The sequence below is a fragment of the Cinclus cinclus genome, chromosome 14, assembly GCF_963662255.1.
Source record: "Cinclus cinclus chromosome 14, bCinCin1.1, whole genome shotgun sequence".
Lineage (NCBI taxonomy): Eukaryota > Metazoa > Chordata > Aves > Passeriformes > Cinclidae > Cinclus > Cinclus cinclus.
This window is the reverse complement of record NC_085059.1, coordinates 13,165,449-13,178,103: the sequence shown is the minus strand read 5'-3', so window position 1 is coordinate 13,178,103 and position 12,655 is coordinate 13,165,449. Positions and strand designations below refer to the sequence as shown.

The following is a 12,655-nucleotide window of genomic DNA, read 5'->3' as shown; positions in this document are numbered from 1 at the left end:
TTGTACTTTCTGCAGATTTCAATTTTACATGTTTAGATATTCTGCTTGAAATGTGTAGATAGTTCTGGTGTTGCTTTTGCCTGGTAATGATGGCATTTCCTCAGATAATTAATCCCATTGATTAATTGCATTTGTTAGTTTTAGAGAGGCAGCTAAAAGAAGTAGGTAACAATTTGTGCCAGGTTTAGTTGTGAACTTCCATTTACAAGTCTATTAGAGGTTGGTCAAAATCAAAAAGTAGCCCACAAAACCCAAAAATTGGCTGTTGATTATGACCTGTGTCAAGAAGTTTTGCAAGTTATTTATACACTGAATCTTACTCAAAAGAGTAAGCACTTTTGAGTAGAAGGTGGAAGCACCGTACACATAGCAAAACATGATTACAGGTGAGAGGATACCATTGGTTTGAGAAGCTAAATAAGTGATTATACACTTATTTGAGGTTCAAAATATGTTGGGGCACAAACAGTTTTAACTTTTTCTTTTAATATTCTATTTATTTCACTGGCAGGCCCTCTCACTCCCATGTGCTACTGTTGGCTATAGTAATATCTCCCTCCATTGGAGATATCCAATGATCTCCATCCTTGGATATCATCCCACAGCAAAACACTTGGCACCTGTACCTGCCCAAATTCAAGGTGTTGTGCACTGCCCCAGCCTCCAAAAGGAGCTGCAGGGTGAAGGGGGAGCATCCCACACTCCACGGGGGCTGCTTCAAGGATATCATTGTGTTTGGATCTGCTACTGGAAATTCAACTGTGGGCTTCAAGTCTTCAAATCTGATCTCAACCTTAAGCTTGATGGAGAGAGAGAGAGAGATACTCCAGCACATTTACAGCCAAACCAGGTTTTTACAGACATTATGCTGTGTCATTCTAAGATAGGGAGGTGTGAGGAACCTGTGCTTTATCACATGTGGGAGAAGGAAATCTACTGACTTACTAAAAATAGCCAGATTCCACCTCTTCAGCCAGCTGGGACTAACCTTCAGTTAGCCCGTGTATAATAGAGAAAAATAAACCCCAAAAGATTCACCTAAAGCCAAACAGTACATGGTGGAAGACAATATGCATTACATGGTGTGATTACATGTCTGCATGAAAAGGAGTTCTGTGTCTCAACATGAAATATTGAGGCCAATTTTCAAGAACCATGTGATACACAGCTGCAGACAGACATGCAAGAAGAGGACAAAAATATTTCCCTGCTGTTTGAGCCCCATCAGGAGTTTCAGTTCACCCTCAAGAGCTCAGGCAGGGGTGGATACAATTTGCAGGAGACAATCTAGCAGGGAGAATTTGTGTGCTGCTGCCATGTACTGCCCCAGGACATAACTTTGCCATCTCCCCTCTGAAAGCTTCTGCTATTCTATTAATAATGTCTTACATTTTAAAGCTCATTCTCATCATGCAATGGAGATGAACACAGGGCTGTGGCTACTGAAGAAAGCCACCACCATCTCCATTCAACTGCTGAACTTCCTAAAGGCTCCTTACTCTGTCTGTGTTACCTAAAGAAACATTTCTTTAAAAGATATTTTCTTTTAAAAGAAATGGTCCTTTCCAGCATCTCAGTAATTTTTTTAAAAATTGGGGTTATTTACCTGAGAGTGCAGGTTACCATAGCACTTTTGATATATCTGCTTTATCCAGCTGCAGAAATTCATATGGAGATCTCACAACCAGCACTGCTGAAACCAAAACTTGGAAACTTCCATCTCTCCTTTATTTCCCTACCTTTTCATCAAGATCTTCTGCAAGAAAAAGTGAGTATAGCCAAGACTCAAAATGACCCACTTCACATTCTCAGTTTGAACAGCTAACAACAATGAAGACATAGCTTCCATTAATAAAAAAATATCTGCCACTCTCAAACACATGTAACAAACCCTTTTTCTCCTAGGGAAAATTATAAAAGTACAATTACATTATGGCAAACTAGAAGGATCACATTAAAAAATACAACATTCTTTCTCCTTATGTACTTATTTCTCTCTGTAACACATTAAAATGGTTAAAATAAGAGTATAGATCATTGGAGAACAATCCAAAGCATGTGGAAACAAAAATTAAAAAGTATGACTACATGTATTTTAAATTCTCATCTCTGCTCTCCTCTACTTCTGATGAAAATATCTTGGATGAAGGGAATGCAACTCGTTGAGCTCTCTGTTTCCATTTTGTGTAGTATTACCTCTGGGAAGAAAACCCTCAGTGAGTCAAAAAGTTCCACTTGTATCATCTAATTGCCAGTGACTGGGCACAGGCACAGTTTGTTCAAATTCTTCTGCAAACAGTGAAATGGAGTCCAATTCTTCTATGAATCCATGTTCCCTATGTCTTCTCCTTCCACTATAATATTCTCAGCACTGTTTTTTCTCCTTCCCACAGACCCTCTCCTAAGACCATCAGTCCAAAACCACCTCTGACATCCTCTGAAATGCTCCCAGGTCCCCTTCACAATCAAAACTCTCTCTTGCCATTTCCTTTTCTTGGAAGGAGTAAACACATGAAAGCAGACTACCTGGAGGTACAGGGAGGGGGAAATGGAGGATTTTAATAGCCCTTGAAGGAAAAGACAAAGCCCTCTAGAAATGGCCCAGTCCTTACAGTACTACCACAGGGTAATCTGGATGACTCCACATTCTGATGATTTGGAGCACTCTGTCCCACCTCCACTGCTTGAACAAAACTCCAACAAACAAAACCACATCAAGCAAAAAACCCACACAGCTCACCACCTCTATCCCCCCAAAGCCACTCCCTATCTTCTCAGGAAGAACTGTCAACATGCAAGTTATCATTAGGCAGGTTCTCAGCTGATTTTCAGCCCAAGGTACAAATATTTTGAGGGTGAAGTGACATTTCGCTCTGAATTTTGCCTTAGATTCAGTGAAAGTTCAGAATACTGGTTTTGATGAAAACTCTGGGAGCTCAGACTGACATTATGCTATAAAATGCTTTCACTGGAAAATATGCACATCATTCTACTTGCAGCAGCTATCACAATATCTCCTCACTATTATGTGTATAATATCAATGTGATCTCTTTCTAACACCAACTGAACATATTTAATATGATAGAATTACTTTATGCACAGCTATTTAAAACCCACTTGAGTTGCTTTTACACTGCACAGATATTTTCAGCTATGAGAAATGTGTTCACTTAAGCACTTCATGCCACACTGACAAATCCCTGAGTAACATCAACCCCAAGAAGTGTTTTCTAGTCCTGTTATATGCAGGGGTACATTTGAGCATGATGTAGAATACAAAGAAGATAATAATGAGATTTATGTGTGTAATGGAAACTATGTGCATTGCACCTCCCACACACTGTTTAAAAATTATGCCCCACAAAATCATTTAAAATAATTCATATTCTACACACTGTGAACATCTCCTCTGAAAACGACTCCTCTGCCTGCTCTGTTATACAGGCACAACAGACAGCTTACAAAGAGCAAGCCTTATGACTTCAGTCCCTTGGAGTTTCCAGTCTTTTTTTTTTTTTTGAAAACTAAAAATGCAAACCAGCTTGTATCATTCAAATAATCTAATTTTCCAAACCACCTACATTAGCACACTTGCTGAAGCCAATTACAAATGCCTTAAGGCTTCTACCCTCAGAAGCATAACCTGACAGGTCAAATTTTATTGTTTGCTCCATCCATCATTATTGACACAGTAACTCAAAGTACATAAGTCACAGTCAACTCACTGCTGCTTCTTTCACCCTGTGCTTCTGCTGCAATTTTAATGTAGAAGCTTATTAATAAGGACATTGTCTTCTGTCACTCAGTGCTGGCTCCTTCCAGACACATGAAAAGAAAAAGCCCCAAGTTCTGCTTGTATTTTAACAACTTCTAGTGCTCCCTCCTTTGGGGTAATGTGCCCAAGCAAGTAATTGCTGGTGATATGGTTCATCAACAAATACTTTTTATAAATCTAATAAAATGTTGTAATGAGATTTAAAAATACACCCTCCCTCACCTCCCAAAAATTCAGCCACAAAATAAAGCAACACCAGGAAAAAAACATAAGCTTCTGTAAAATCTAGAGAATTGATGTTCTAAACAAGATGTTCATTTACTGTGTGAAATACAGCTGACAGGTCTACATCTTCCAGCCTAAAACAGGAACAGAACTGCAGTTTTCAAGATGCTAATAAGATTCAGTTTTATTTAATTCAGTAAGACTTGAGCACATATATTTAAACACATTCCTTAGAAAAACATTGTTTTTCTGAGTTTTTTGGAATAATGAGCAGCCAGCAGCAGGAGTACTACATATTCAGACTTCTAATTATTGGCAGCACTTACCTGGGTGCCTAAATAAAAACATTGTCTTCAACACTGCAGAAGTTTGTAAACAGGAAGGGGAAAAACCAGTGACATTCTAAACATTATTTCATCCTTCTGAATAAAGCATATGTGGGCAAATCAGAAAAGCATGGGGATCCAACTCTCTGCAAGAAGCTGCCCCTCTTCAGCACTAACCCTTGCAACGCAAAAAAAGTGAACGTGTCATTTCCCTCCATTCAAAGAAACAAAACCCCCACAAAACACCAAAACCAGAATGAAGCATAAATCTCTATTACAATTATTTTTGTATGCTAGAAATTTCCATAACAAAATCCCAAAATATTGCTGTTTGTGGATACCTTGGCCATTATATTTTAGACATGTATGTCTCACTCCCACACACATCTTCCTAGTCCTTTCCTAGGGTTTTTTTTTTGTTGTTGTTTTTTTTGTAACAGCTGACATGAAAATACGAGGAGCTACATTATCATGCAGCATGTCTAATTAGGTTCCAGACACGCTTAGTGGGTAAACATGAATCTAATCTATTTAAGGAAGACACATGTAAATGAATCCTATCAAAGAAATCTGATCAAGTCAAATGACCATGACAGAAAAAAAAAAGCATGAAACTACCAAAAGAGTAGACTTCTTTTAAAATTTATTTAGGGTTTATTGTGCTGTGTGAGCACTGGTGAAATTCAAGACAACCAGGCCAAAATCCTGCACTTCTGCAGCACTAGAAGATGAGCAAGTTCAGTTGCTTTAGAGAGCTCTGAGTATTGTCAGAACCATTTGGGAAAATGGGCTTGTACAGTATTTAAGGGATTTGGAAGTGACAGAAACAGCCTTGTGCTCCCTGAAGCTTTACCTCTCCCTATCCCTCAGAAATGGGGGCTGTGGGTTGGAAACCTGAAAGTTGTTTTATTCTGCACAGGTTTTCATACTGCCTTTCCCAGCACGGTATTTATACACTACTACTTCAGCTATATATTGAGAAGATTATTTTTTTAGGGAGTTTAGGGAAGTTTTTCTCTATAGTCAAGTTACCAAGACAATATGAAAGAAGAATTACCACTTGCAGCAACCCACCTAACAGAGACATTTAATTGTAATCTCCTCCAGTCTTTAGGCTTGACTTGATAATTAAAACATTCCACTCCGACAAGCCTTAATATGGCAAAATAACAGATTCAGGAATTAAAGATAAAATATGGATTTAGAAACTGACAGAATTAGTTAATCACAGAGAACCCAGCCTGTGCAAGGCTAAATTTTTCTGGACTGAGAAACCTTAGAATACGGAAAAACAACTAAAAATATCTTTTCCCTGCTAGGCAAGGTTAGAAAAAGGAGATAAACATCAGCATACCCCAATTAGACCAGCTTGCTTAACTCATAGTTGCTAAAACTTGGATAACAACGTTGGATAAATTTTGGGTTCTGTCAGGGCATTTTTGCTCACTGAGCCCAGCAGAAATTAAAGTAGTGAAAATTTATGTAATCTCTCTTTAAAAAGTTTATAGCAAGGAAAAACAAAACCAGCTTGTGATCTTTATTCTAATCTGTTCCCAGAATGCCTCCAATGTTTCTCTGTCCTGCCTTTATGCAGGAGCAAAGAGATCACCAGGCTTCAGTAGGACCAAGGCAACCCACATCTCCTTCCAACACTGACCAGTGGCTTTAACAGAGCTTTAAGTAGCCAGTTTCCAACAAAAAGAATCAGTACCTGCTTTGTAAGAGGCTTATTTAAGGGATTAAACCCCCCCCTTTTTTGTTGTTTTTCCTTTCTTTGTTCATTTTTTGTTGTCTCTACTTTTCCCCCCTCCCAATCCCTGTTTGCAGAACTGTGTTCATGAAGATTCTTGCTCCAAAGACTAAAGGGATAGCAACAAGCAGTCTCTGAAAGAATATAATGTCTGGGACCACAGCAGTTTCTCATTAATTCACAGAATCTCAAACCTGGCAATATGACAAAGCAGCCCTTACTCTGTAAAAATTGCCCAGAGCTCTTCGCTTTCCTCCTCTATCTGTTGAGTCACTGCAGAAGCCTCTATTTTGGCTGTTCTCACAATTTATATTATGCCAGGTAAAAATCCTTGCAAACATGTATATATTCATGGGCTTTAGCTGGGGAGCTGTCACAGAAGCAGCCACAGTGCACAGATGAGTGGTTATGTAGGGCTATTTTTTTCCCAGTTAGGATGTAAAATTGGTAGAGCATTGTCTGGGATTTTGAATTTACTATCTGACACCACTGCAAAGCAAAAGCTTCTTCACTTCAACACAAAACTAAATGGGATTTGAAGGGAAGCTCAGGAATTTGCAGAACTGAATGATTATGTGAGCAGAGTTCAAAAAGTGTTACTTCCCAGCTCTCTCAGAATTTAACAAAGGTTACCCCAATCAGGGGAAAGCACAGATCTTTGTCCTGGATTGTTAATTTGTGGCCAAGACACCCTTAAGAAGCATCATTGTAAAGACTGTAGGATGCAGAGAGCCATTTTTAAAGCATATTAATTGACCAAAAGAGAAATGCCATTCTTCAAGCATATGCAAAAATGCCCTTTACACTTAAATCACTTTAGACACTGACGAGGATAACAAGGTACAGAAGAACACATATCTACCTTATTCTCAATTTTCTGCTCATTCCTAGAGACCATGCAGAGAAAAACACCATATAAACAACAGGATGTCTTTAGGATACACCTGATCATAAAACATTGCTCACCTCATGCTTCAAGCCAAATAAACTGTGCAGCCCTGGATGCACAGCACAGAGCTCTGCCTGTTTTGCTTTCTAAGAGACAAAATTTATTATTTAGGAGTTGATTATGCAATAACAGCTTCACACAGCTTTTGGATTGCACAACTTGAGTGTCACTGGCCCAGAGCACAGGCTGAGGTAACATCTACCTCGTGGGAATGCAGGAGCCAGATGTGTCTCAGTCAAAGGAGGGGATGTACAAAAGTACTCAACATCAGGCCAGCTCTAGTTCTCCCAGTCCTCTGGAGTTTCTCGGCAGTTGTTTGGGAGAATAAAGTCAGAAGTGCTAAAAGCCTCATATTAGATGCATTGCTGCAGTTAGGAACACCCCTGCAACACATGGAGTCAAATTAAAAAAATATGGATAATATTGAAAATCTGCTGCTAGAATAAGGAAGTAGTTACAATGCTGCAAAATCTCTTTCCTGTAGGAAGTTCATTCAGAATGGTCACATCCCATAACATCTATAAATTTCCACACTGAGATATATGAAAGAATAATTTATTCTTGTTCCTCCCATTAACAATCTTTAAAATGCATACACGGAGAAGATGCATAAGGATGACTTGATTTTCTTCCCCATAGAATTCTTTAATCACATACTATTATGTCTCACTTTCCTTTTCCCCACCTCCTCTCTTATTTCCTTAATTTTCCCTTACAAAACCAGACCAAAGCTAAAAGTTAGGAGAGAATTTAACCTAACTCTTCATCTAACTGGGCACACAAGAAGTCTTAACTCTTGCTGAGCCTTTGCTGAATATCTTGTTTCCCATCAGGAGAGGACAATGACATCCCTCAGACCAACGACAGAGAGGAGAAGCAATGGAAAAACAAAGCTGAGGAGCAGCACCCCAGAGCTCGAGGACAGGTTGTCCAGCCAATAGTTTGATTATGGAAAACCAAACCATGTTGCACTAAACACTCAAAGTTAGACACTTTAACAAGTATTTGCTAATTGTGCTTCTGCATACAGATCTGCCCTAATTAAATGTAGCAGCCTTCACAATGCACACATTTAACAGTGTCTCATTATTTTGGTTGTTATTTTTTCTTCTGTTTCAAGACAGTTGGAAATTTTTTCTTTTTCTTGTACATCCCTTAATATAAAATGTATTACCTAATATTATGACAATAGGACATGACTTTTACATTTTCAAACAGAAAGAAACATGATCATGGACTTAATTAGTTCACAGTGATTTAATTAAAATTTGCAGAACAACAATGTACCTAATTAGAAACATAATAATTATGCCAATGTACCTTTCCATCTTTGAAGGGACCATTAGTCATTGAGGTGGTATATTTTATAATTTAAGATCATCCTAGTTTTCATTTTCTGACTGGTTAAGTATAGTCATTGTCATGTTCAGGTAATTGCTTTATTAACAAGCTTAATTAAAGTTCCTGCAAAACTGACATCTACAAAGTTATTCTTCTTAATGTGTTGCTCACAAAAACATTAACTAATTACATCGAGCTCTTTACAGGGCCTACGTACCTCATAAGCTTAATTCATTAGCACTTTAAAGAGATTTGAAAACTCTGCCTGTAATAACCTATGGAAGTGCTTTGTATTGTCACAATATTAAATAGAGCTGTTGCACCCAGGAAACTTCTTTGTACAAAGTTATTTTGTGAGAGATGGTGTACATTTTAAAACACCTGCATTTCAAGCAGTAACTGGAAAGAAAAATCAGTGAAATCTTTGATAAACCTAAGCCTCTTAGAGTTCAAAGCTCACAGGAAAGGGTGATAATTTATAAAGCTTCCAGAAATACAAACAAATTCTGCAAGTTCAAAACCCACTAATTTTTCAGTTGCTGAAAACTGGGTACAGGGACTGATTACATACAGGCCCCACCTGTGTTCAAATTTTGTCATGCAGAAGTGCTGACTTATTGGTGTAACTGAAGGATCCCACTGCTTAGAAGAATTAGTTTGTGATCTGGAAAACAAAACGAAAATAACAAAAACCCCACCACACACTACAGCCCAACAGGCTTATCAGTTTCCACTTTAGCACTTGTGTGTAGCAGATGAAATAATCCAGATGAAATTTTCAAGATTTCAGAAAAATAACCAAAAAGGTTTAATGCCTAAAGGGTGATGAGATTTTTTTTAAGGCAGTACAACTCCCACACATGAAGCTAAATCAACTTTAGAGCCATCAAAGTTCTCATTACCTTGTGTCCCCTATAGTTTAGGTGACACTTAAATCATTGTAGCACAAGATGTGGGCAGGGCATTTTCATAATTTTTAACATTTTACCATTTGTCATTGTGCTGGAAATCAACATTGCTGAATATTTTCCAAAGGTTAATTAAAAAGACAAAAGATTCCTTTGACTAGCCCTCAATAAATTAGTTGTGGGGATGAAAGGTTCAATGTCTTTGGCAGAACTGCAAGGCTGAGTTAAACATACTGAACCACTGTCTACATCAACCAGTAAACTCAAAAATGAACTTTAATTTATCTTTTGGTTTTTTTTTTCCCCCTATAACCCTTGTATTATTGATTTGGTTGACTTTCCCCAGTTTTGTCAAGACATTCTTGCCTCTAGGTCTCCAATGTTTCCTGAGAAACAACTGAAATTATTCCAGGATCAAATGGTTAAATGAGAGCCTGTAAGATGTATGTTTAGTATGTGTGCAGTTTCTAAATGTGAATTACTGGGCATTTATGGACACCCAAGTTCCATCTGCATTTCATCAGTCAGTCTCACTTCTGTTGTGTCTTTTCCTTTTCATTCATTTTTTCCCTCAGATGACAGTTCTAAGCATGGAAAGGGCCAGCCCTGGTGCAAACATTGCTGCTATAGGATGGCAGCTCCAGGTCATCACTGAAACACTGTGATGTTGCTCTGCCAGGCCAGAAAGTGGGAGCCCAAAGCCCATGTCCCACCTCAGCCCCTCTGTGCCTGCAGGAGAGGCCAAACCCACCTGCAGCCAGGATGGCTCAACTGCTGCTGTGTCTGCATGTCCCACCTGGCTGCCAGCAGCGAGGGAAGCCCAAGATACAGTTTCAGAAGATTTTTTCCCCCTAAAACTTAGTGGCCTCTCTCCATTTTTTGCTTACAAGCTTAGCAAGGATCCGCCTGTTTGCCCAGCTCATCACTGCACGTTCACAACACGGTAGAGCCAGGGACCAACAAACACATCCCTGCACAAAGCAGTGCCTGCACCCGAGTCCACCCTGCTGCATCCTCACAGTCAGTACCAGAACATGACAGCACTGCAGGGCCACAAAAAATACTTGCCAACAGCACTGGCATGTGAAAGAAAATTACTGAGAAAACTTTGATTTTAGTGACTTGAAGGCAAGAAAAAGGGGTCACATTGTCTGGTGAATTCTAACATGAGTTTGAGGGAAGCAGCATGTTCTTTTTGTAAAAGATACCAGACACCCATGACCATTCCTGATCATAAAAATGTTACTTTTTAGGACATTAACATATACTATTTTACTTTAATGCTCTCCCTAAAGTATTTTCAGCTTATTTACCAAAATTCATCTTCTAAAAAAAAAACAAAAGAATTTTGCTCAGACAGGAGCAATTGATAGTAAAACATACAATAAATGAAGATAAGACAAAGTTTTTTCAGAATAAATATTTTAAAAAATCTCCTTTGAAAAAAAAAACCAAAACCCAAACATGCAACTTCTAGGCAGTGTCTCTTTGACAGTCAAACATGCCAGAACCAGGAAATGTTTCATGTCTTCACTGTAGCTGTCATGCTTATATCATAATCACAATAGCTTGGTGAATTTATAACAGTGGTAGTATGTCTGATGAAAACCAGTTAGATCCTATGGCAGGAAATAGAGAAGGCAAAAAACCCATTTGGAGCTAACAGAGATGCAGGTAAGATGCACAGAAATGTGTCAACAGCATGACAGAATATGAAATGAAATATGTTTAGTACAGAACGTCTTACAGACTCAAGAGCTCAGACAGAAAAAGTTGTTTTAAAAATGAGCCCATCTTAACCATAAAGACCAAAGCTAAATTACTGCAATGCACACTCCCAGAGAGTATTAAAGAGTAACCTGTCAAACAGGCAACATGTGGGTATTTTTCCTATAGTCTGTGTCCACAGATGAGAGTTTCTGCTCTGATTTGCTCCTTCTGGCTGTGCAAATCCTTGAGCCAGAACAGGAGAGTAGCTGGAATTACCAAGGCATGGCAGCATTTTAATATTTGTGTCCATTAATAAGCGGAGAATTCAAGATGCCTAGCTGAGAAAATAATGTAGCTGTTACAACACAGCAGAGAATTTTTTTCTCAATAGCTTTATTTTCCTGTTTGTGTTTTTTTTTTTTTAAAGGTAGTTTTACTGTCTGTCAAACATTTTGCATGCATAAAGATAAGAGAACATTAAGGATATGCCCCTAAACATACTTTCCAGTGCCTGAAGTGCTGTTTTTGGGACATGTGTCCAAGTCATGGAAGGCTTTATTTGCTAATGGGAGATTTGGAATGCTGAATCGCTGTGAAGACATTTTCTTTTATTGAGTCAAGCCCTAAGGTGATCGTATTTTCAGTATAACAATGAGTCAATTTATCCCCACTGGGTTATGGGAATTTTTTTATGGTACCATATATGCTGCATCTGGCACACAAGCCTATTAAAACCATGGGCTAAATGAATTGTAAAATGTTACCCATGCAGTCTAGGAAAAAAAGAGACAATTAAAAATAAATCTATCATTGAAAAATGATTCTGCTAAGTTATTTTATGATTTGGAGACCAAGTCTTAAAAATAAAGAGAACTATCCCCAAATCCTCTTGTCTAAACAGGCCCATCTCATCAAACAATATTTTTACTCAGTTGCATCATCAATATTAAAAGTTTCCTAATTCATTAAGGGAACAGGCTATTTAGAGAAACATGAATAAGGAAAGTCACAAGAATGTGTTTTGGCATTCTGATTTGCTGTTTGTCAAGTATGGAAAAGACTACATTTATCAGCATTTTTACATTAAAAAAATACTCCTAGATTAACAAAGACTATAATTTAATACTGCCTAATAAGAAGAGGGATTTCTTCTTCAGCCCACATCCCAGCTGAGCGCTGCTGGGGATTGCTGAGGCCCCAGGCAGAGCTTACCTTGGTGGTGTAGGTGTGTCCATCGGAGCCGCACACAGCGCTGCCATGGGCCACGGGGCAGGGCTTGCACTTTGCTGTGTTGGCTGCTCCAGCCCAATGCTTCTGGGCCAAGTTGCCTTTCTTTTGCCGAAGGCTGTAAAATAAGACACACCACGGTTTTTGAAAATTTTGTATGTAACAGAAGAATTAGAGCTTCTCGGAATAAAAGTGGATTTTCAGTAGAGCATTCATTTAGAAACATTTCGGTTGGAAAAGACCTTTAAGATCATCGAGTTCAACCATTAACCCAGCACTGCCAAGTCTACTAAACCATAATTTAAAGCAAGTAAATTAAACACAGCTCCTAACAATGCTCTTATAATAAGGCACATTACAGCAGGCAATATAAAAAGTCATAAATTGGTAGGCAGCCCTAGATTTACAACCCTTGGTGGTTTCATTTAGATTTATAACTAAAA

The 12,655-nt window shown here is 38.4% G+C and overlaps 1 protein-coding gene across 1 annotated transcript in view; it reads right to left on the bottom strand.

Annotated features, from left to right (window-relative positions):
* SPOCK1 (SPARC (osteonectin), cwcv and kazal like domains proteoglycan 1) overlaps positions 1 to 12,655 on the bottom strand; it is a 272,294-nt gene that overhangs the window by 73,887 nt on the left and 185,752 nt on the right. The window contains exon 6 of the mRNA XM_062501909.1: positions 12,198 to 12,330. Coding sequence (XP_062357893.1) covers positions 12,198 to 12,330 — 133 coding nt within the window. The remainder of the gene's footprint in view (positions 1 to 12,197; positions 12,331 to 12,655) is intronic.